The sequence below is a fragment of the Equus caballus genome, chromosome 24 (genome assembly GCF_041296265.1).
Source record: "Equus caballus isolate H_3958 breed thoroughbred chromosome 24, TB-T2T, whole genome shotgun sequence".
Classification (NCBI taxonomy): domain Eukaryota; kingdom Metazoa; phylum Chordata; class Mammalia; order Perissodactyla; family Equidae; genus Equus; species Equus caballus.
Genome location: NC_091707.1, coordinates 21915733 through 21941818, shown reverse-complemented (window position 1 = coordinate 21941818; position 26086 = coordinate 21915733). Strand labels below are relative to the sequence as shown.

At 38.0% G+C, this 26086-nt stretch overlaps 1 protein-coding gene across 1 annotated transcript in view; it reads right to left on the bottom strand.

Annotated features, from left to right (window-relative positions):
• Positions 1–4484: 4484 nt before the first annotated feature.
• Positions 4485–26086, bottom strand: part of SNAPC1 (small nuclear RNA activating complex polypeptide 1) — a 32339-nt gene continuing 10737 nt past the window's right edge. The window contains exons 7-11 of the mRNA XM_005605222.4: positions 25341–25403; positions 21959–22109; positions 10647–10742; positions 7911–8151; positions 4485–7013 (exon numbers count right to left, since the gene is read on the bottom strand). Of these exons, the coding sequence (XP_005605279.1) occupies positions 8090–8151; positions 10647–10742; positions 21959–22109; positions 25341–25403 (372 nt within the window). The 3' untranslated portion in view covers positions 4485–7013; positions 7911–8089. The remainder of the gene's footprint in view (positions 7014–7910; positions 8152–10646; positions 10743–21958; positions 22110–25340; positions 25404–26086) is intronic.

The window sequence follows — 26086 nt, the reverse complement described above, 5'->3', positions numbered from 1 at the left end:
CCTTGTGGCATAATATGTAATTAGCCTGATGATCAGGCTTTATAGCTTGCAACCAAAATCAAATTAATACTGTGATTTGATTATTCTGTAGTGCTTAGCATTTTGGGAAGATTCCCCTCCTTGAAAAATCAGGGATTTTTAATGTATTTTCAGCAGTGCACCAACTTCTTTCAAGCCATTAGGTTAGTATGGCACTAAATTATGATCAAATAGCACTTGGGTGACCTAAATGAGTTGTTAAACTCCCAAAGAATACTAAGTGGAATCTTGGTAACGTAGGAGACACACAGGACACAAATCCAGTGAAGAAGGTTCAGTAACCTCCGGGAAACAAGAGGTTACCGTCTCATTCCTTTCTGTGGTAAAAACTGGGGATGCAAGCCTTGAAAGAGGGAGAGATCCACGCATACACAACTTCACCGCTGAGGGCATGCCCCGACTGTGGGACAGGACAGGGAGGACTTGGCAGAAAGCCTGAATCCTCCTGAGCTGAGGAGTCAGAGGAGGCTGGGCTGTCAGGGTGGTTAGAAGTCGAGATGGGAAGTCCCTGAAAGGAGCAGTTACAGAGAGGGCAACCCCAAAACATGAGTGTGAAAGCCCCTCTGATCTCAGGCGGTGAGCAGGACGAGGACTCCACTGATTCCACGAGGGCTGAGGGTGCTGAGCAGTTGTTTCAGTGGTTGCCCGCGCAGGGGTCTGAGTTCAGAGCTGAAGCCCTGCCAGGATAGAGTGATGTGGCAAACACTTTAGGCTCTCCATGAAAACTTAAGGAGGGCCACACCTTAGAAATAAGGGTCACACACCAGGACAAAGGTATGTGCCCTAAAACTAAGGACAAAACCCAAATAGAGCCACCCTAAAGCCTAGAGTCAAACCTCTACAAATCCAAGATGTGTGGTCAGTGATTTAACTGCCTCCTAGAACAAAACTTAACACTTCAGATGGAGATGATAGAATCTAGTCTCTAACATGTATCATCATACAATAAAAAATTACTGGACAGGGAAACAGAAAAATGTGGCCCATAGTCAAAAAGAAATCAGCCAACAGAAACATATATACTGATGACTCCAATGTTGGAACTAACAAAGACTTCAAAATAACCAAATTATATTAAACAATCTGTAGTAAAAGATGGATATAATGGGTAAAAGAAATGGAAACTTTCAGTGGAGAAATGAAAACCATAAATAAGAATCAAAGGGATATCTTAAAATTGAAAAATCTGACACCTAGGGGCCGGCCCAGTGGTGTAGCAGTTAAGTTCATGTGCTCTGTTTCAGCAACCCTGGGTTCACGGGTTTGGATCCCGGGTACAGACCTACAGACCGCTCATCAAGTCATACTATGGCAGCTTCCCAAACACAAAATAGAGGAAGACTGACACAGATGTTAGCTCAGTGACAATGTCCCTCAAGCAAAAAGAGGAATATTGGTAACAGATGTTAGCTCAGAGCCAATCTTCCTCAGCAAAAGGAAAAAAAAGTGAAATAACGAGGCAAAATTAATTTTTAAAAATCTGACACAAAATTTAAAAGTTATTGGATAAGATTAACAGCAGATTGAATACACGAGATGAAAGAATTTGTGAACTTAGTGAATACACATGTAAGTGGAGCCCTAGAAAGAGAAGAATGAGACTGGTGCAGAAAAACACAGGATATACTGAGAAAATAAACAACACTAGGCACATCATATCAAACTGCTGAAAACCAAAAATAAATTTAAAAATCTTAAAAGCAGCCAGAGAAAAAGGGCACATTATATATAAGGGAACAACTATAAGAATGAAAACTAACTTCTCATCAGAGACAGTGAAGGCTGAGGACAATGGAACAATCTTTAAAGTGCTGCAAGAAAAAGAGCTGTCAATCTAGAATTCTAAATCCAGCAAAAGTCTCTCTCAAAAATGAAGGTGAAATAAAGACATTTTCAGACAAACAAAAGCTAGCAGAATTTGTCTCCAACAGAGCTGAGCTACAAGAAAGTAATTTTAAGACAAGTTCTTCAGACTGAAGGAAATTACTCCAAATGAGAGCATAGATGTGTGTGAAGGAAAGAACAGATTCAGAAAGGTCCACATGGGAGTAAATGTAAATGTCTCTTCTTATTTTTTGTTTAAAGCAAGATAAAAATGTACAATGAGGTTTATAACATATAGAAGTAAAATATGTAACAATATCACAAAGGACAGAAGGGGCTGAAATGGAATTCCGTTGAGTGAAGGACGCGCCTCCCTCACTCATTACAGGTAGATTAAGTCACAGGTGCACACTGTAATCCCAGAGCAAACCCAGGGAGTCTGACCCAGCGCAGCTTCTCCAGGCACTGTGCACTGCGGCTGTTTGTCAAGGGAGCACTCTTGCCACTACTTCATTACTTCACAAAGTTGCGATATCGATGATCATGTATAGCATCATCATCATTTCAATCACGGTTGGACCCGGAAATCCATCAGGTTCTAAAGGCCTGTCCTGCTCACAGCCTCTTCTAAGGAAAGCTGCCGGAGCTGGGTCCTTTCACGTAATTTGTGGTGCCCTGGGGCTCTGACCCCGCTACACTGGCCACCACGGATTGCACAGGGATCTGTGCCCCAGTTAACGGTGGCCATCCCTTGGCTGGACAACGGGAGGCCAGAACGTCCCAGGAGAACCTCTGTTCAATCGGGGGCTCTCTTGTGGATTATAACTAGTAGAATCGGTCAGATCCTCTTTCAGGGTCAACAGAAGTAGCGGAGGGAGAATGTGCAGAGAGAAGCTGGCATAAGAGTAAGCTTCTTGTGGCTACATGGCAGCAGACCTCCATTCCGACGACGAGGACACAACCCAGTGCTTGGGGCTGCGTGTTCACTACATGACAAAAAGCAATTTTTTCAGTTCTCCAAGAAATTGTGTCTCTGGTGAGGTGGTCACCTACTGTCCTCTGTATTCTTAAAATAAGCCTCCAGCATTGAAGATAAGGTGAATGTCCTCTGTTCCTTGCAACCTAAAGGAGCCTGTCCAAACTTATCTTTAAAAAATCCAGACCTGCAACATACAGCATAATAAACCAAATAATTCAGGTATAAAAAAATACCACATAAAAAGGGGGTATCCAGGGGCCAGCCCCATGGACGAGTGGTTAAGTTGACACTCTGCTTTGGTGGCTCAGGGTTTCACCGGTTTGGATCCTGGGCGCAGACACGGCACCACTCATCAGGCCATGCTGAGACGGCGTCCCACATGCCACAACTAGGACCCACAACTAAAAAATATACAACTATGTACCGGAGGGGCTCTGGCATTTACTTTAATACAGAGAATTTTTAAAATGTGCAATGAAAATTACCACATAGTTGTTCAAAAGACAAATGAAAATGTGACTAGCTCAGAGTCCTCTCAAGGCTGTTTAAAAAGAAGGCACTCTTCAAACTGTAATTTAATACAAGAATCAAGGGTAAGGTGGGAAGGTACTAATGACTCTGCTTATTTTCCTTGGCTCTTTACGTCAAAGCAAAACTAATTTTCAAGTCATAATGTTCATTTTTAAAGATACCTCCCTCAATTAAAGGTATTCTGTCTGTCTCTGACTCTGTGAATCTCTTAGTTCTGAGGAAGATCTATGGTGTACCTCACCAGACCTGAGAAGGGGAAGCCAGGCTCCTTCAGTTGTGATGGAGCCCGAGGAGCTGCCTGCCGGCATCTGAGGCTGTGTGAACACATGATCTCTCGATTATTAGACCTAAAAAAACCATCTGAAAAATCACTACATTACGCACTAAGAATCACTTTCATTTCCTCAGCGTCCAAGTACTTTTTAAAAGCTTACGCTTTCCAGTTGTAATTATTTTGAAGTTTAGCATTCATATCTTGGCATTTTCAAAGCAGTACGCAGTTCTTAATATTTTTGACAGTAAAATAGATCTGTATTATCTTGAATTCACAGCTAAGAAAAGGATTTAAACAAACCTTTTTAAGGATACACAATGAATCAGTGGCAGAACTAGGATACAAATTTTTGACTTTCTAGTTGCCAGGTCAGACAACTACAAGTATTCAAACTATCTGGATAAAGTTTCTAATGCATTTCCCTATGATATCACTGTTCTGGAAAACCTGTAGAAGACAAAGTCTTTGCCTAAAAGTTGGTTCATTATTTCTCCTTTGGTAGAAAATACCTTGCAGACGGTACAACTGTGTCTGTTTCCGGGAACAAACACTATAATTGGGTGTACAGAGACTGGGAATGTCCCCCACATTAAATACACCCCCTCAGTTAGGAAACCTTTGAGGCATTAAGAGAATGGGGTTATAAACCCAGATGGATCTTAGGTGAGCTTACAACAACATAACCCCCTAACACACCAGCAAAGCAAACGGACAGCACACTAAGATGTCTCATGGAGAACTGCACATTTCCAGGGCAATTTCTTATGAAGAAATAAATTACAATACTTTTTTTCAAAGTGAAAAATATTGTTCTAATAAGCATCCATACAAGCTCAATTTTCTTTATGGTTCCACTTCTTTTATTCATTGTTTGTTTTTTAGATACACCAAGTAAACCTGGCATATAATATTAAAACTACTATAATTCCAATTTCCTAGTTTGAACAATACTTTCACATATTAAGATTTCTGAAAGTGGTATGGTTTTAAAATATAGCTTGTTTATGAATACTGTTATGACCCCTCCTCCTCCACAAAACATTAATTTAGTAAATATTTAATATTAAAATCCTGCATTTATGACTCGGTGCAGTTATTTTATTATAATCCAGTTGACAACACAAACAGCTTACTGTAATAGGTAACCAGTATTTGGATACCACATTTTAATTCTGGAAAACCACTGTTAAACATAAATATTTTCTATCTGAACTGTTTAATAAGCTTCAATTTCACATTGAAAGCAAATCTATCAAGTGCTTCACACTATCTTCAAAACACGTTCATGGGGCCGGCCTGGTTGTGCAGTGGTTAAGTTTGTACGCTCCATTTTAGCAGCCCCGGGTTCACCGGTTCAGATCCCAGGTACGAACCTATGCACCACTTGTCAACCATGCTGTGGCAGGCATCCCACATAGAAAATAGAGGAAGATGGGCACGGATGTTACCTCAGGGCCAGTCTTCCTCAGCAAAAAGAGGAGGATTGGTGGCATACGTTAGCTCAGGGATAATCTTCCTCAAAAAAACCAAAAAAACAAAAACAACACGTTCCTGACAAACCTGCTCCCAGCGGCAGCGCCGCATCTGCCCCATGGGACCATGTAACCATGTAACCACACACATTGCTTCGTCCAATTATGTTACTTCTCTTTCTACATTTTTGGCTGATAAGATTCAGGCTATATTCAACTGAACAATTACAAAAATTCCCTCACAAATACTTAGTAGGAATGTAAACTGGCAGTCTTTTTGGCGTTCAATCTGGCAATAATTAACAAAATTTTATATATACACAGTTTGACAAGCAAATCCACATGTAGATTTATCCAACAGAAATACCAATATAAGTGAGCCAGGATTTACACACAAAGCTCAATGCAGCACTGTCTGAAATAGTGAAAATGAGCCTGTGCAAGAGGCAACATGGAGGCCTGAGACTGCCATCCTTAGAAAGGCGTGCCTGCAGGGTGGCCCTCGGCAAGGAACTTGGCTGGTGAACAGTTCCCTGCACTGAGAGGAAGCTTGCCCTGAAGACCCAATCCTGGGTGGATGAAGCCGTCATGGAACTGATGCACTAAACAGCCCAGAGCCAGCCCGCATTGAGACTCAACTGCTGGTGTTTTTTTGGTGAGGAAGATTGTCCCTGAGCTAACATCCATGCCAGTCTTCCCCTGTTTTGTATGTGGGACGCTCACAGCATGGCTTGATGAGTGGTGTGCCTAAGTCTGCGCCTGGGATCCGAACCTACAAACCCCGGGCCACCAAAGCGGAACACACAAACTTAACCACCACGGCACTGGGCCGGCCCCAAGACTCAACTGGTTTTAAATTAGACTTTCCTTATTGTTTAAGCCATTGTGAAGTGGGCTTTTACTGCTTGCAGTCAAAAGTACCCCTCTGGATTTCCGTTTCTGTGGGCTTATACAAAATGACACTGAAATTGTAGGAGAGTGCCTTGGATTTGAATCCCAGATGCGTAGCTCAGCAACTGTGTGATTGTGGGCAAGGCACCTACCATCCTGAGGCAGTTTCTTCACTGTACAAGTGAAATGATACCTCGTATTTTAAAAGCACTGTTGCCAAAAAAGAGAGGGCAACTCACTGTGTTATCCGTACAAGATTTGTACATTTTATTCATCAAATTCTAGCAAAGAATCTGGCATAGAAGTAGCTAATAGTGGATCCAGGCCTCTGAATGCCCCACCCGAGTATTTACATCCAGGCTCTGCCCAATGTCCATGTGATGAAAACTGCCCCATTTATTTCCAGAAACATCTGAAGGCAGTCAAGGGAAACAATTTTGTTTAATAGCTAATGTGAAAGCATAAATTCTAATAAATGAAAATTTTATCTAGGCTAGTATTAGTATTTTGATTTAAAAAGATTATAGACATCACATATTTTCTCTCATAGAACATTTGCAGAATTCCTGAAATATACAATGCTGGAAAACAACATGGAATATAATCAACTATAAGACAGGGTGAGCCAGCCACATGATATGGAGATGGTCTGCTATTGGCAGCAATTCAAACAACAGGCTTAAGCAATCTCCACTTAAACATCTTGAATGAGAAATTAACAGAGAGGCATATTCATGAAGCTACAGAATTTTTTTCTGTAAGTACCAACTATTCTGTACTATAGACACATTCTGGAATTTACATTACCACTCTTAAAGGTTTTATTAGAAATAATGAGGGGCCAGCCTCGTGGCTGAGTGGTTAAGTTCACGCGCTCCACTTCGGTGGCCTAGGGTTTCGCCGGTTCGGATCTTGGGCACAGACATGGCACTGCTGAGGTGGTGTCCCACATAGCAGAACCAGAGGCACTCATGACTAGAATATACAACTACGTACCGGGGTGCTTTGGGGAGAAAAAGAAAGAAAAGAAAAGAATGAATCAGTATTTAAATGTACCTGAACAATGTATTGACTAATCCGATCATATGTGTGTGTGTGTATACACGTACATACATATAGCCATACATACACGAACATACATGTATGCGCATATAAATGTTAGACCAAGGGGAGCTTTAAAACAAGCACTAAAGCATATTGAATTGACTGCAGAAGTAGAAACTCAGCTTCGTAAGTTACCAATCACATAAGTTACTGATTATGCAACTTTCATACGTTAAAAAATAAAGCAAATAAGGCAAAAACTTCCTTGCATTTAACCATATAATACATAAAATAGCTAATATACATCATACACAAATTCATTACCAGACTGTAGATACAAATGACATGTAATAAACATTAATATTTACATTTACATGTAATAAATATTACATGTAATTTATAAACATGTATTCATAAACATTAATATTTCACGAAAAAAGATTTTAAATAGAATAGTTAATATTACAGAACTGTACTAAGACAGTAAAATACCACAAAAAGTGGTAAGAAATAACAATAATCTGCAAATAACAGGACCATTTCTATTATATTCTAAATCCAAATCTTATCTTCATTTATGCAGATTTCATACAAGAAAATATTAAAATTAAATTCTGGAGTAAAGTCTTACTCTAATTTTTGTACTTTTATTCCAGAACTGTATTCAAGTATTGCCATTTCAAAGAAACAAACTACGTTTTCCCAAAGAATTATCTTTTTTTTGAGGAAGATTAGCCTTGAGCTAACATCTGCTGCCAATCCTCCTCTTTTTGCTGAGGAAGACTGGCCCTGAGCTCACATCCGTGCCCATCTTCCTCTACTTTATATGTGGGACGCCTACCACAGCATGGCTTACCAAGCAGTGCCATGTCCACACTCGGGATCCAAACCGGCGAACCCTGGGCCGCTGAAGCGGAACATGCGCACTTAACTGCTGTGCCACTGGGCTGGCGCCCCAGAAGAATTATTTTTAATACTGGAAGTCTTCCTGTGCAATACACAAATAAATCTTTTCTTCCATCAGAAAGTTCAAAATTAAGATCTAGACACCAAGCTCTTTGTTCTGTGTTTTCTTTTCCTCTTCAGTGCAGTGAACTCTAAAGACAAAATTAAGAAGTCTGTCAGGTCTAAAAAAATAATACTTAATTGATAAGACACATTTAAACTACACAGATGTCTAACTGGTCTGACAGTAATAACACCCGCAGAGCAAAGATTCAACAAGAAGCCTTCAACCTGACATACACACGACTTTTTTCCTCAAAATGATATTGCAGTTGAAAATTTACTAATGTACATCCTAGTCATCCTGAATCCTACTTAAAAAAAATAAGCTACTCTGAAGTTGTTTCTGTCGGTTTGCCCACCCTATATCTAGCATGGACTCCACATGCCAGATCTGAAAGGTCTCTTGACCAGTGCTGAGAGAGAGAAAGTAACTAAGGTTTCAATTTCAATTAAACCTGAAATGTAACCCAAAACACTATACCATACATTTTTTTGGCTACCACAGCAGATGCCATAACCAAAACTCAATTAAGTGTCCATCTAGAAACAGTTGGGAACCTAAAAGTTACTGATCATTAAAAACAAAGAAAATTACAGAAGATACAAAAACACAAAAATTATGAAAGATGTAAAGAACAGAAACATTCCCTACCAATGAAAAAGAAGAGAGAGTGACAGTAAAATGAACAAGAAAAGACAAGGGAAAAATTAAGAAGAAAAAGGAAACAGACTCTCAGAAGAGTGGCGGGCGGGACAGAGGCACAGGCTGGGGCAGGCGGCCTGGAGGGAGGGGCGGGGGGGCAGTGGGTGGGGACGGGGAGGCTGACAAAACTGACGAAATGCCAACATGTCTGAATGTACCAAGAGGAGATTCACACAAGGCAGGACAACTTTGGGGGTAAATGAGTGATACACAGAAAAAAGGAATTAACTAAGAAGGTGAAAAAGAAGTTATTAATTCTCTAGGGAAAACAATAAATATATTGATTAGGTAAGAATCATTTCATGGCCCTGTCAATGTTTTGTAACTGCTGAATACTAATCTAATACTAGTCTATACTGATATATACTAAAATACGAATACTAATCTAACTAGCATAATAATTATTTTGGGAGGGTGGAGGTGAGAAATATACATGTGTTTGGGGTGGGAGGTGAAGAATATAGTAAAGATAACTGAGCCCTCACCTTCCTCAGTGGAAGTCAATAGATAACATAGAGAACTAAAACATGAAGAAGTGGCAATATAAGTATGTTATTTAGAGACGTGGCAGTAACTACTAAAATAATTAGTAAAGAGTTAAAAGTGGTTGTCTCTGAGTGAAATGGGAGTCAGAGTCAGAAGACTGTGGTTTCTTATAATGAGTATTACAAAATTATTTGAGTTGTTATATTTGTCCATATGTAATCACTGGTGAAAAACAAACTTGTAAAAATCACAAGCTGATAGATTTTGGAATGGGACTTGCCAGGTGGCCGTAAAGACGTGTGTGTGTGTGTGTTATTAATCGCTGACTCACAATAAAAGCCACCAATCAAGACTGGAGAGAAAATACACTGAAACTCTAAAGATCGTAAAGGACTGTTTTATGCTGACATTAGCCAACCACAGAAGCTCTCAGACTTCTGAAGGAACAAATACGCCCTTGAACTGTCCGTTGTCTTCTATATGCTTGTATAGCACCCTGTTTCTCTTTACTGTAACGTACTTTAGTTGTCTCTCTCCCACACTAAATGAAAGGTCCTCAGGGGCACAGACTGATCTGTCTCACTCAACCAACGTTTACTTAGGTCCCCTATGGCCAGTCACTGTGCTCAGATCTTCAATCCCTGAGATCAAAATAAAATAGTCCTTAAATTCTTATAGTATATATATCTTTAAATCCCTGTACCTAGCTGAGTGCCCGAACACAACAGGCACTAAGTAAATGCTTGCAGAGTGAATACTGAGCCAAAATGACAAAAAAGCAATTAGGCAGCATTCTTAACACACATTATATTCATTATCATCAACAATTAACAAGCCTAGCCTGCTAACTATAACATTCTCTGCAATACTGTAATTATTACTGGAGATAACAGTTATTTATTGTTTAATACTACAAATTATGAAAAACACAATGCTAAAAGTATAGCTATTTTAACTCATATTGTGCAATATACCACTATTTAGTTACAACTGTCACTTCATAGGTGAAAAATTTCCATTTACTAGAAATAAGTACTTTTTAACAGTAAAATCTTCTTTTTCATATCCAGAAATTCACATTTTGTGAACCCTGCCCTTTGTTAGGAATACACTGCAGACAAGACGCCCTCTCGAGTAGGGATGTCACTTACTGACAACAGGAGTTCTCCCTACCCTTCACCTCTCCCCTCGACCAATCCCTGCTTCTCCACATACATTCACTTATTGTATTTACTTTTAAGTGTCACGATTAACGGCATGATTTATACTAAAATTCTCCAGTATGCCAAACCAACCATCATGTGTAGTCAACCATCATGCTCTTCAAGGGTTCTAAACCCTGATGCTCTACAAGCAGAACTTTCCCTCAGTAGTTTGAGGAAATTTCATCTGTACCTGTTTCACTACTTTCATTCTCCTCTTCCTCTTCTGTAATTACAGGCATACTCAGACTTAAAGATTTATCTTCCTTATGAACATTCTGCATATCATCTGAAAATAGTTGGGAAAATAGTTTTATATGAAAACAAAGAATATTAATCTTTGAGAAAAATTTTTACACATCATTATTACAACATAAAAATTAGATATTTAAACTGAAGACTAAAATTGTAATGGTAAACAGAAATACGCATTTTTATCTTCTTTAAAGTATTAATACATTTGTATCTATGCTTTGAAAATAATCTCTGATTCTTCCATTAAAGTAAAGAAAATGAAAGAAAAGGGAAGAAACAAAATCAGCCAAACACAGCTATCCTATTCCATCTTTATCGTGCCAGCACAGGTTATATCTGCAGACATCAGGGAGTAATCATGTGTGTTACTTCCACTTTATTAGTTAGTCACAAATGTAATTTTAAAGTTAACAGCCTTGTTTTTGAATGCAGACACTCTTTCTCTTATCACCACATACGCTCTATAAGATATATTTCTCCAGTCATAATTTGCCGTTGACTTTCCATTTTCTAAAACATAGGAGGTTTTCTACATCAACCTTCTGTTGTGTTAAGAAATATCCTCATGAAATTTATCAAAGACGATTATCATATCAGTCTCACTTAGCACCGCACTTCCATGTCCGAGCAGCAACCCCCACATGGTCTCTCTTACTCATCTCCACAACACTTCACCACCTGACAGAGCAAACATTAGTTTGTTTCTTCATAGTCTGCCTCTCCCCCTAGAATGGAAGTTTCCCAAAGACAGATCCTGGGTGGTTTCAGCTGATGTATCTCCAGCACTCAGAAAGTGCCTGGCATATATTAAGGCCTCCATAAATATTTATTAAATGATTAAATATGGATTCAACTATTTTATTTTTGTGAGGAAGATTCACCCTGAGCTAACATCTGTGCCAATCTTCCTCTCCTTTGTATGTGGGATGCCTCCACAGTACGGCTGACGAGCGGAGTACGTCAGTAGCCAGGATCTGAACCTGCGAACCCCGTGCTGCCAAAGTGGAGTGCACAGGACTTTAACCACTTGGCCACGGGGCTGGCCCCATGGATTCAACCATGTTATAACAAAATACTTTACAGAGCACATATGTTAATAAATATCTGTCAGCACAGGAGGCAAGAAATTAAATGAAAATGAATTTAAGCCCTCTGAACACATGTATGCTGGGATCTTAACGGGGGCAGATTTTATGGAATGAAGAGATTACTCTAAGATGGAGTTGACTAAACCGCAGCAATAAGCTTCCATTTTAAACACAGTTCAAACAATAAAATAATACCAATTTTCCATTAAGTCATTAAAATAGAATTTTACCTTTACTTGCAAGTCCTGATTTCAATAATTTCTTACATAATTTTTTTAATTTTTTTTATTTTTAATAGATTTTATTTAACCCAATATATCTAAAATATTATCATTTCAACATGCAATCAATATAAAAATCATTGTTTCCATTCTTTTTTCAGTACTAAGTCTTCAAGATCCAGAGTATATTTTACATTTACAGTCTTGATCTGGACCAGCTCCACTTCAAGTGCTCGAAAGCCATCTGTGGCTAACGGCTAGCGCACTAGACAGTGCAGGTGGACATCTAACAAGGAAGCCCTCCTTTTGCTTCTGACCCTGTTAAGCCCAGAGTTGAAGATGGATATGAGCACCAACCCGCATCCTCAGAAAAGGTCATCATTGGAGTCTTACATAATTTTTAAGATGATAATCTTTTACGAAATCTTTCCATATCTAATCACATGTTTTTTCAGACTTTGAACCTATACAATTTTTCAGTTGCTCACAAAATTATAATTGGTACAATCTATCCAAATTTCTAATATGGTTCTTCAAAATCTTTTAGCCATGTCCATCCATATCAGTTATTAATGATTTTTTAAAATCCACATTTACAACCTAACAGAATCTATCCGACAACGTCAAGGGAAGGATTTCTTTTTTTTTTTAAGATTTTATTTTTCCTTTTTCTCCCCAAAGCCCCCAGGTACATAGTTGTGTATTCTTTTAGTTGTGGGTCCTTCTAGTGGTGGCATGTGGGACGCCACTTCAGCATGGCTTGATGAGCGGTGCCACGTCCACACCCAGGATCCAGACTGGCGAAACCCAGGGCCAGTCCACACCCAGGACCCAGGGCTGCCAAAGCGGAGCATGTAGACTTAACCACTCAGCCGTGGGGCAGCGCCAAGGGAAGGATTCTGAATTAAAAACTGACAGCCGAGAAATAAACCTTCATCTAGTCACATGATGATTAACCGTACTTTAGAGCTCCATTTCTACATTACATGAATAAGTTTAAAAAATAAAAAGCAATATTCTCTAAAGGCACTTAAAAACAAATACAGTGCTTCACCCACCTATTATGCAGCCAAGAAGTAAGAAGTGAGCACACAAAACTTCAGGATGTTTATCTCAAAGTCCACATAGTAAATAAAGCTCAGTGAGCTTCAGGCACAGGTATGGTCCTCAAGCATCTACCCAGAACTTAATTATATTTATTTTACATAAAACTGAAATGAATGGCCAACCCGTTTCTTAAACCATTACATTTAAGCAGCAGCAAAAGGGCAAAAAAATTGCTACAAGCCTGCACAGTGAGAACAGAAAGAAGACCCCCACAACAAATACGACAAACTATCTTTAAAAAATAAGACAGAATGGACAAAATACTACAGCATGAAGACATAAGGATACAGATAAACTGCCCCCCACACTTCAGATATTTGATAGGATCATTGTATTATAAAACCCAGTAAAATAATATGCTCACGATGATAACAGTCAGAAAGAGAAAATTAAATTATGTTCAGGATATATTGTTCTAGAAAAATAGGAGAGCATAAAATACATTTTTAGTATTTTTCTAATTATAAAAACGATAAATACACATTGAAGAAAACAAGAAAAATAAGATGAATATAATATGTTTAGAAAGATATCAAGCAGAATAATTAAACTTTTAAAAAATAAATTTTGACATTTAAATCATTAACCTCAGTTATCCACAAAACTAATTTCCCAGAGGGTGTCAAACAGATAGCTTTACTATGCTCCAAGCTAATTGTTCGGGATGCAATTATAAGTAATAAAGTATTGCTCAATCTCAAAACAAATGATTACTAGACATGCAGCTAGATTATAACTTACTTGAGTGCATGTCTAATTTGAGCTCTAGATCCACATTTCCAATTACTTGAGAGACAGCAAGTAGAGCAGTTAAAGATTCAGGCTTGGATTCAGACAGACTGCCATTCAAGTCTCAGCTCGATTCATTAGCTAGGTGACTTTGGACATGTGAAAAGTTGGCAGATTAAGTGTTACATAAACAATAGCTGCTATCATCTTCACCATCATATCATCACTATTAGTCATGTCCTTCCAGAAACACACATCATAGTCTAGAATGGTGAACAAGTGTAGCTGTAGCTTAAATAGTACGAACTTAGGTAAATCCAATCACTCTACTGAGTACATTCACGTGCTAGTCAGCTATTAGAGGAATTGAGGAGGAAAGGTGGATTGGGGCAAATTCTCCCCCAACTGAAATCTTCATCCTGTGATCCTTATTTCTGTTAAAGGCACCAACATTCCCCCAGCTGCTTTGACACGAAGCATCCCGGTCAAATCCCTCACCATCAGCCTCTATATTTGGTTACCTTAGCTACACATGGGTTCTCATATCTGTCTGTTTTCTAATTCCTACAACCACATGCCAATACTCATTACTCCTCAACAGCCTTCTACTTAGTGTTCCTATTTTCAGTTTGTTCCCACCTACCTACCAAATACTCCCAGACTGATTTTCTTCAAAGAAAACTGGTCGTGCCACTTTTCTTGCTCAAAAGTCTCAGATGACTTCCCTCTGCCTACCAAAGTCAGTCTAAACTTCTTGGTTTCACATTTAAGGCCTAGTTCCAATATAACCATCAACATATTTTCTACATTATTTTTAAAGACTTTATTTTTCCTTTTTCTCCCCAAAGCCCCCCAGTACATAGCTGTATATTTTAGTTGTGGGTCCTTCTAGTTGTGGCACGTGGGACGCCGCCTCAGCATGGCTTGATGAGCGGCACCACGTCCACGCCCAGGATCCGAACCGATAAAACCCTGGACCACCGCAGGGGAGCAAGCGAACTTAACCACTCGGCCACAGGGCCGGGCCCCTTTTTCTACATTATTAATAGTGACTCCTCAACACCTCCTTTACACTCCAGGCAAAAGGACCCCTCACTCTATCCTTCCAACTACTTCACCTTTTTTCACGCCAATCCCTCTACCTGCCTTGGTCTGTGGAATTACTGTTACATTTATTATTTCTTTAAAAAAATCTTTGGGTTTTTTCTGATTACTAAAGTAACATATGGTTATCATAAAATTCAAACATTATAGAGATTTATGGACTTGGAAATTTCTCAGGATCCCATCACTGAGAATTAACCATCGTTAATACTTCACATGCTTCTAGACTTCTTCAATGATATACATTGCATTTGTGTCTACATTTATTTTTACTAGTGGAAATTAAATCATACTCTTCTTTAAAATACATTTTCATTAAGCAATGTATCAATATATTTTGGACACATTTTCATGTCAGTATATATAGAACTTTCTCCAGCTTTTTAATAATTGCAAAATATTTCTTTGTACAGACTGACAATAATTTTACGTACCCAATTTTTCAATGTTATACACTTGAGTTGTTTACAATCTTTGTCATTTCAAATAATCTTGCAATGAATGTCCTGTGTTTTTGTCACTTGTAACACCTGTAAGCACTTGTAAAGGATAAGTTCCTAGAAACTGAATTGCTAAGTTAAAAGGCATGCATATTTAAAATTTTAATGATTCCCAACTGCTCTCTGAAAAGGACGTGCCAATTCATACTCCCACTTAAATTCAGATTTTATCTCCTCAAACTTTCACTATCAATGGTATCCAGTTATCTTTAATCTTTGCCAAGCTAATAAATTATATAAAAATCATGTTTTAATTTACATTTCTTTAATTATTAATGAAATTAATTTTGTAGTGAATTGCCTGTTTGTGTCCTAAGCCCATTTTTTCTGCTGGGTGGTGGCCCTTTTCTTATTAATTTATAAGATCTCTAATAAAATTAGAATTTTCAACATTACCACATGTGCTGCAAATGGTTTTGCAAGATCTTTTGCATTTTATGGAGTATGAAGTGCCTTGTTTTTAAATAATTTTGAAATCAAAAATAATTTTCCAGTTTAAGAAAGTGAACTTTTGATTAAAGAGAAACTATGAAGTCAGCACTTGGATCTTTATTGAGGTACAGAATAACAAATGACCTCTGCTTTAGAGTATTTACAATACCTTTGGAGCTACAAAGCTGGTCAGCTGTAACAGTGGAGCTAGGATTGCAGGCGTGAATTCAGATCGTATTTTATTACATTTTCTTTCTCAAGGTTAAGTCCTCCCTGGCACACCTCAGTAAATGCAGTAACAAATCTCAGACGTGCTAAAGAGCCTGGCCCTTAAAAGTTAATTTCAGAATTTAATAAAATGTTTTAGGTAACTACATTAAGTAATAAAATATGGCTAGTGAAGGAAGTGGTATTTCATAAATTGTACCTGGCAAACATTTACGATGAAAAGGAATTTACATTCTTTCCTTTCCTATCTTGCACTTGCTCCTCCTCTGTTCCTCATCCACTCGAAAAGACTTGTTTTTCAAATATTTAAGAAAGCAGCTTGACCAGCTTACCCTTCTGCTGTACTTGTAGGAAGGTTGATTATTAATAAAAAATGCTTGTGCAGGTTTCTAAACCTAAGTATCTTTGATACCTTAGAAAAAATATTTTAATCTACTAGAATTTTTTTTTCTTCCCAAAGGCCCCCAGTACATAGTTGTATGCTCTAGTTGTGAGTGTCTCTGGTTGTGCTATGTGGGACGCCACCTCAGCATGGCCTGATGAGCAGAGCTATGTCCGTGCCCGGGATCTGAACCAGCGAAACCCCGGGGTGCTGAAGTCGAGCACTCAAGCTTAACCACTCGGCCATGGGGACAGCCCCTACAAGTTAATTTTTCAAATATAATCAAACTCATCGATCTTTTCCTCATGTCCTCAGATTTTGTTGTGGTTTGGTTTTTGGTCAGATTTGTTGAAGTATTACTAACAAATAATAAAATTCACCATTTTTAATGTACAGATCTCGAAGTTTGGACAAATGCATAGTTGTGCAATCACCACTGCAATCAAAATACAGAACACTTCTCTGACACCAAAAGTTGCTCTTGTGCCCTTCTGCAGTCAACAGCCCCTCCACCCCTAATTCCTAGAAACCAATAATCTGTTTTCTGTCCCTATAGACTGCCTTTTCCAGAACGTCTTATAAATGGAATCATAAAGCATGTAGCCTTTTGTGACTGGCTTCTTTCACTCAGAGCGAGGCATGGGAGATTCATCCATACATGTTATTACGTGTATCCTTTGTTGTGCTCCTTTGTTGCAGAGTACTACTCCCCTGTACGATTACACCACAGCGTGTTTATCCAACGACCAGTAGAAGATATTTAGGCTGTTTGCAATTTTTCATAATTACGAATAAAACTTTTGCATACAAATTTTTGTGTGAATGTAAGTTTTGATTTCATTCACTTCATTTCATTTCTCTTTGGTAAATAAGTTTTCATTTCTCAGGAGTAGGACTGCTGGGTCATATGGTAAGTGTATGTTTAAATTTATTATAAACTGCAGGGGCCGACCCAGTGGCTTATTGGTTAAGTTTGTGGGCTCCACTTCAGCAGCCTGGCGTTCACTGGTCTGGATCCTGGGTGCAGACCTAGCACCGCTCATCAAGCCATACTGAGGCAGCATCCCACACAGAACAACTAGAAGGACGTACAACTAGGATATACAACTATGTAGTGGGGCTTTGGGGAGAAAAAGAAAAAAAAAAAGGAAGATTGACAACAGATGTTGGCTCTGGGCCAATCGTCCTCACCAAAAAAACCCAAAAGAAATCCTGCAGGTTTTCCAAAGTGATTATTTATACCATTTTGGATACCCACCAGAAGTGTATGAAGATTCCAAATGTTCTGTTTCATGCTTTTTGGTTTTTATAGCCATTCTGACAGGCACTAGTGGAATGTTATTGTGATTTTAATTTGCATTTTCCTAATAACTAAAGATGTTGAGCATCTTTTCATGTTTTTATTTGCCATCCACATATTTTCTCTGGTGACGTGTCTGTTCAAATCTTTTTCCTATATTTTTTAATTGGGCTGTTTATTTATTACTGAGTTTTAAAAGTTCTTTATATATTTGGGATACAAGACCTTTACCAGGCTCGTATTTTACAAATATTTTCTCCCAGTCTGTGGCTTGTCTCTTCATTTTTTTTTTTTTGTCCTGCTTTTTCTCCCCAAATCCCCCCAGTACACAGTTGTATGTTATAGTTGTGGGTCCTTCTAGTTGTGGTACGTGGGACGCCGCCTCAACGTGGCCTGACAAGCAGTGCCATGTCCGCGCCCAGGATCCGAACTAGCGAAAACCCTCAGCCATCGAAGCAGAGCACACAAGCTTAACCACTCAGCCACGGGGCCAGCACCAATCTTGTCATTTTCTTAACGGTGTCTTCCAAAGAATTTAAATTTTGAGGAAGTCCAATTTATCAATTCTTTTTCTTTTATGGCTTGTGCTTTTTGTCATATAAAAAAATCTTTGCCCAACCCAAGATCACATTTTCTATGTTTTCTTCTTCAAGTTTTATCATTTGGTCTATGATCCATTTTGAATTAATTTTTGTTTATGATGTGAGGTGTGAGTTGAGGATCTGTTTTTTCATATGGATATAAAATTATATCAGTACCATTTATTGAAGAATATCCTTTCTCCATTGAATTGCCCTTGCATCTTTATTGAAAATAAAATTGAACTTACATGTATGGATCTACTTGTAGATTCTAATATTTTCCATTGATTTATGTCTATCTTTTCACAGACAGCACACTGTCTTGAGTTCTGAAGCTTTACAGTTATTTTTCAAAACTCTTTTAGCTATTCTAGTTTCTTTGCATTTCCATATGTACTTATGAAGCAGCTTATTAATTTATACAAAATAACCATGGGGATTTTTTAATTGGGATTGCATTTAATCTACAGAACAATTTAGGATTAGTGGACATCTTAACAATATTAGGTCTTCTAATCTATGAAGACCATTTTTCTATTTATTTAAATCTTCTCTGATTTTTTTCATCATTGTTTTGTAGCGTTCAGCATACAGATCCTACAACATGTTTTCCTAGCTACATAAAGAAGTAGTTTGTGTTTCTGGTGTTACTGTACTTTAAAAAATTTCAATTTCTAATTATTCTGTGTTAGTATAAATACTATCCCAGTATTTCATGACCTTGTTAAACTCACTTATTAGTCCTGGTAGCTACTGTGTAGATTTTGGGGGATTTTCTGTGTAAAAAATAATTATACTTGCAAACAGAGACAGTATTATTTCTTCCTTTCCCATCTAAATGTCTATTGTTTCCTTTTCTTGTCTTATTGCATTGGCTAGGACCTCCAGTATGATGTGTAATAGGAGCAATGAGAGCAGGTATCCTTGCCTTGTTCCCAATGTTAGGAGGAAATCACTGTTTTACCTTCAAGTATGTTGGCCATAGTTTCTCATAGAAGTTCTTTATCAGGTTAAGGAAATTCCCTTTTAATCCTAATTTGCTCAGAGTTTTTATCATGAATAGATGCTGGATTTTGTGTACATATACTAAGATGATTACACAGCTTTTCTCCCTTATTCTGCTAATATGGTGAATTATGTTGGTTTATTTTCTAATGTTAAATCAACCTTGTATTCTGGAATAAACCCTAGTTTGTGATAATAATTGTCCTTTTAATACATTGTTGGATTCAATTTGCTAATATTTTGCAAGGATTTTTACATATATGTTCATGAGGATTTTTACATGTATGTTCTTTGGTTTTCTCTTCTTATAATGTCAATAAGCTGGGAAGTGTTCCCTTTTTGCATTTTCTGAAAGAACAGGATTGATTTCCTTTCTCAAATGTCTGCTAGGATTCCCAGTGAAGCCATCTGGGAATTTAATCTCTTTAGTAAATATAGAACTACTCAGATTTTCTATTTATTCTCATGTTAGTTTCAGAAATGTGTGTCTTTCAAGAAACATATCCATTTTATCTAAGCTATCAAGCTTACTGGCATAAAACTGTTCATAATTTTTCCTTATTATAATACCTTTTAATTTCTGTAAGGTCTGTTGTGGTATCCCTACCTTACTGAAATTTTTGTTCCTAATTCTTTTCAGCAAATTCTCTTTAGGATGCTTTTTAAGGCATAAAATTAATCATTTTCAAATCACGATAATTTTGTAGCCTTTCTTTCTGATATATATCACTTGACTCTTTTGCCTAATTATGACTAGCCCTTCAAGAGCAATGTTAAATAAAATTGTGATATTTCTATGTATTACCAGCAAAAATGAGATGGCTTTTAGTCTAATAACACACAGACACACACACAACACTCGCTCTTTTTAAAATTAGGTTAAAGAAATAACCATCTATTTGTTTTATCTGGAGCAGAAGCTGACAAACTATGACCACAGGCCAAATCTGGCCCCAAACTTGTTTTTGTAAATGCAGTTTTACTGAAGCATGGGCACACTCATTTGCTTATATATTGTCTATATGTGCTTTCATGTTACAATGGCAGAGTTGAGCAGCTGTGACAGAAACCATATGGCCCACAAAGCCTAAAATATTTACTATCTGGCCCTTTACAGAAATAATTTGGTGATCCCCTAATCTAGAGGAATTCTTTTTTTAAATCAAGAATGTATACTGGATTTTATCCAATGTCTTTTTTGGTAACTATTAAAATGAATTCACATTTTCCCCTTTAACCCATTCATATGGCAAATTATACTGACTATATATTATTACATTATATCGATTCCTAACTGCACCATCCTTGCATCCTAGAATGAGTGCACTCATTCAAGTTGTTTTATATCTGGAATTCTTTTGATACATATAATTTGGGATTTTTCAGTAATCATTATAAGTGAGATTGGTCTAATGGTTCTCTTCGCATTATCTGCTAAGTTTGTAGAAAGAACTAGAAATTCTCCTTTTGAAGTATTTCCTGATTATCCTCAGCAAATGCGGTATCCCTTCCTCTGAATTCTCAGTGCACTTCAAGCAACTATCACAAAACTTAACCATATCTGGACTATGTTACAGGCATTTAACCTCAGTTCTCCCTCCACTGCCTCAATCGAGGAAAAAAACATTTAAAAGACTATAATATATCTTCATATACTGCTGCAGTAGCCAGGAGTGTGTTTTATACTGGGCATTAAGTATTAACTAATGTTTCTAATGCCCGTTTTTTTTTCCTGAGCCTGCTAATCAGATTCCAACTTTATGCATGGTGTGTGTATATATATACACACACACATATATATATAATTTGTGTCAGTTTTTAAAGCTATTGAAATATGGTCTTTTTTTTTTTTTTTTTGAAGGAAGATTAGCCCTGAGCCAACTACTGCCAGTCCTCCTCCTTTTTGCTGAGGAAGCCTGGCCCTGAGCTAACATCCTTGCCCATCTTCCTCTACTTTATACGTGGGATGCCTACCACAGCATGGCGTGCCAAGTGGTGCCATGTCCGCACCTGGGATCCAAACTGGCGAAGCCTGGGCTGCTGAGAAGCAGAACGTGTGAACTTAACCACTGCGCCACCAGGCCAGCCCCCAAAATATAGTCATCACTTTAAGAACCAAATACCAAAGTAATTTTATAGATACACTATTTCAAAAGAAAACCAAGTGCAGGTTAATCAGTGCAGCTAAAGAGAAATATGGTTTATAGATTATATTACTTATCAGATAACATTTATATATAAGTTTCATTCACACACAAAAATTACTAATAAGTATGGTCTGGATAATTCTAGACTGATTTCTATAACTATCTAGCTATATCACTTTTGGACAAGTTATTTAATCTGTATGAGCCTAAATTTCATCATCTACGAAATGATGAATTTGATGACTCCTAGGGTCCCTTTCAGCAGTAAGTCTAAGAATCTAAGAAAACTTAGTTTTAATATTAAATCTCACGAGGTTCTCAGTCAAACAACTATCAGATCCTTTCTGATAAAGGAAAAAGGTGAGGGGAGGTTGTAAAGAAGACTCATTTTCCCTTGTTGGGTCTCAAAAAGACTTTAAAAGTTACCTCTGTTCCTGGAAGACATCTTCCTTCCTGCTGATTTCAGTGTGTCTTGGCTTCTTTTTTTCCTAGTTGCTTTGATTTGTCCTTGACCAGATGCAGAATCAGAGTCAGAAGAGTCAAGTTTGACTTGGCGATGCCTTCTTGACTTGGAAGCCTTAAGAGTTAGAAATCCAATTAACCACAACTAATCACACAATGAATCCAACTGATAGATAATTGAGGGAAAGGCAAAATACACAATCTAAGAGGAGGAAGGATTTAAGGAAATACTTATAATAAAGTACTTTACCATTATCCTGGCTTGCTTAATACCTGTCACATGTATATACTCTTTTATCTTTACAACAGGAAAAGTTCCCTGCAGCTGTCGTCACCATATACTTAAAGTGAGTTAAAATGTAGTTGTTGGGTTAAAATGTAGTTGCAGTTGAACGGCTGGGAAATGGAGGTGTAAAGACCAAGTACTCTCTTTACTGCCTAACAACCTGTTCTCCCTTTCTTCTAACAACATCTTGTTTTCCTTAGTTATCACCGTAAGTTTCTAGTGGAACTACTTTACGCCTGGCTGCAGGTATGGCCACGTGGCCCCATCTAGTCAAAACGAGTTTCACATCCCCGTGGCCACTATGATTTGCTCAGGGTGGGCATGATCTGTTTCATAGCTGATATAACTCAATGTTAGAATTTTGCTTAACTCTTAGGAAGGGAAATCCTCCCTTTCCATTGAACCCAAAGCTGGGGACATGCAAGGCTGGAGCTGTTATAAACAGCACTTGAAGCTAGTGAAAGCAACAAAAAAGGTGAGAAATGGAGGGACAGTCCAAGGACTTTTTAGTTACATCAGTCAGTGAATTCCCTTATTTGCTTAAGCAGAGTCCTGACTAACACAGTTCTCAGTTAATGTCATATATGCAGGGCAGGTATGAACAGCTGTTAAAAAGCTTCCATGTATTGTATGTTAATTACGCCTCTTTAAAGAAAAAAACCACAACTATGCAATGATACATACATATAACAATTTATGGGGATTATAATGTAATGAATTTTTTTTTTTTTAGGAAGATTAGCCCTGAGCTACCATCCGCGCCCATCTTCCTCCACTTTATATGTGGGACGCCTGCCAGAGCATGCCTTGCCAAGTGGTGCATAGGTCCACACCCGGATCCAAAACAGCAAACCCCAGGCCACCAAAGTGGAATGTACGAACTTAACCACTGCGCCACCGGGCAGGCCCAACAATTTAATGATTCTTAAAAAGTATTTCATAACGTCTTAGGATATGCATTAAACATCACTATTAGCACTATATAAAATTAGCACTATATAAAATGGAAATGGTTCTAGTTTAAAAAGCCTTTGGAATAATTTATTGTCCTTGGTGCTTTCATTCAACAATATTTTGTACTCAATTTACTGTGGTATAGCAAATATATAACACAACTAATCTATAGTCACTTTTAATTTTTTTACTTATTCTTTTTTATTTCTATAACCAGAATATGATAGTAATTTCCCACAGAATAAAATTCTTAGATTCATGCAAAGAATTCAGAAAAACATGAGATTAAGCACATAAATCTATCAGTGCTCTCTCCTGAAATCCCACTAAAATGAGAGTAAAGGAACAAAAATAAACTCACGAAATAGAGATAACAGGAAACAAAGCAGCTGTAAAGAAAAACAACAACATTGTGGAAGTGCGAGAGTGAGTGACAGCTCATTTAACAGAATGAACAGAGCTGAAATCTAATGGTCTGTATTGAGGAAGTTACTGTAAAGCAAGCTGGTCCAAGTGGATCAGGAATTGGAGTCAACAGAAATGGGACTAAAAATATGGGTAGAAATGTTGCAAATCTACAGAGGGAATAGCGTCCCTTTTCCTAGTGTCTAAACTAAACAACCGGCCCCCTCCTGTAGAGAACAGGAGGTTTGCTCTCTGGGGAAGCTAGACCAGAGAAGCTGGAGGCTTGAGGACACTGCAAGAGCTGGGGAAGGGACAGATAACGCCTGCTACTGAACATAGGGAGGTTCAGTGAAAACCTGCATAAGGAACGCTAAGCCTCTTGGCTGATTCTCTCAGGAGGCTCCCACCACTAGCAGCTTGGCTTATTTACCACTTTCCTCCCCAAGATGAGGGGATGGAAGACTACTCTCTGGTTAAAAAAATAAAAAAAAAAAAAAGCCTAGATCCAAGAGAAAGAAATACTGAGGTCAAAAAGCTGTATCTCCACATGACCAGTCTTAAATATGGTCTGAGGATCTTCAAAAATTTGTAAAAAGCCACCAAAATGAAAGAGAGAGATCAAACTAAACAAAAATAGGAGCACTGAGGAAAGAGAAGGAAACTTCAAAAAACTGTAATCAATAACCTCAAAGAGATAGATATTGCATCCAGAAAAGAAAGATAAAGAACACATTTTTTTAAGTAAGAAAAGATTCTTGGAACAAGAAAAAAATCTTAGTAACGAAAAAATGTCAGCAAAAATAAAGAATTCAATATAATGGGGGCTGGCAAAGTGGCTGAGTGGTTGAGTTCACATGCTCCACGTCAGTGGTCTAGGGTTTGCCAGTTTGGACCCTGGGCGCGGACATAGTACCACTCATCGGGCCATGCTGAGGTGGCATCCCACACAGCACAACCAGAAGGACCTACAACTAGAATATACAACCATGTACTGGGGGGCTTTGGGGAGAAGACGACGAAGGAGGGGGAAAAAAAAAAGATTGACAACATCTTCTCAAGATTAGCTCAGGTGCCAATCTCAAAAAATAAAAAAAAAAAAGATGAAATTAAAAAAAAGAATTCAATATAATGGTTCAGAAGATGAAGTCTAAGAAATCTTCCTGAAAAGAGGAAGATTGAAAACAAAAAAGAAAAATGAGAAGGAAAATTCAAGGAAAGAAAAAGAGCAAAAATGCAGTAAAGCATACTATCAAAGAAATAATACAAAAAATTTCTCAGAATTGAAGGCTATCAGATCAAAAGGACGTCCACCATGAGAGCCAAGGACAATAATGGGAAAAAGACCCGCACTCAGTTACATTATCACGAAATTTCAGAACTCCAGGGATGAAGAGAAAATCCTAAAACCTTCTCTGATGAGGAATACAAGAAGCTGGAAGACAATAAAGAAGAATGGCATCAATATTCAGGGTAAATACCAGAAGAAACAGCCAAAAGAGAAAAAGCTGAAGACGGCTGCGCCCTGAGGTCAGGAAGGCAGGGGTGGGAGGTGGTGGAGCAGGGGAGTGTTGGGCTATATAAGCCATATAGTATTACTAGACTTTTAAACTACGCACATGTTTTACTTTGATGAAAAATAAAAATGTAATTAAAAAAGCATCAAGTCAACTTCTAAATTATCTTACTAAGGAAATAACTTACCTGAACAACAACTGAAAAGGCCTTTGATTTTATTTTTGCTAATGATTCTGCCCTTTCACATCTCTGGAAGCGAAAATAAACAGGAAGGGGAAAAAATTAAAACACATAAACATTAAGTAAAATCATGAAAACCCAAGTATTTTGTTATCAGCAATAAGATTTGAGATAGAAGATAGGGTAAAAGAAACTAACATTTATTGGACACATATTGAGTAAAGACACTTAAACACACACCACATTCTCATAGCAGGTGGCATGAAACCACCCACACAGGTACTGACCATTTTCATTCAGGATTTAAGGATAATACAGACTAAAGCCCTGGTGACCAGGCCATTCCCTCCTATGCCCAAAGCAGGCTCCTTGTCTCGTCCACTAAGGTGGAGGAAAACTCTGGGGGGTGGAAGCAGTAAATAGTAGCTTCACCTCCACACAGGCTGAAAGGCTGACAGGAAGTGAGAACAGACATTACAAAGCCATTCTCCGCCCCTGTAAGGACTGATGCACCATCATCCCTCCTTTTCCCTGCTGAAAACTGTGAATATCCTCACTCGCAGTCTACACCTACTGTCTTTCACAAGGTTTCCAGTAAAGAACAGACTAGCTCTTCACAGAGCCATGTTTCAGAATTTTCTAAGATATTTATTATAATACTGACCAAGGGTCATAGTGCTTAGTATACACAATCATAGCCACACATAAAATGAAAAGAAGCTAACCAAACTACTGTCCCATAAGCAATGATA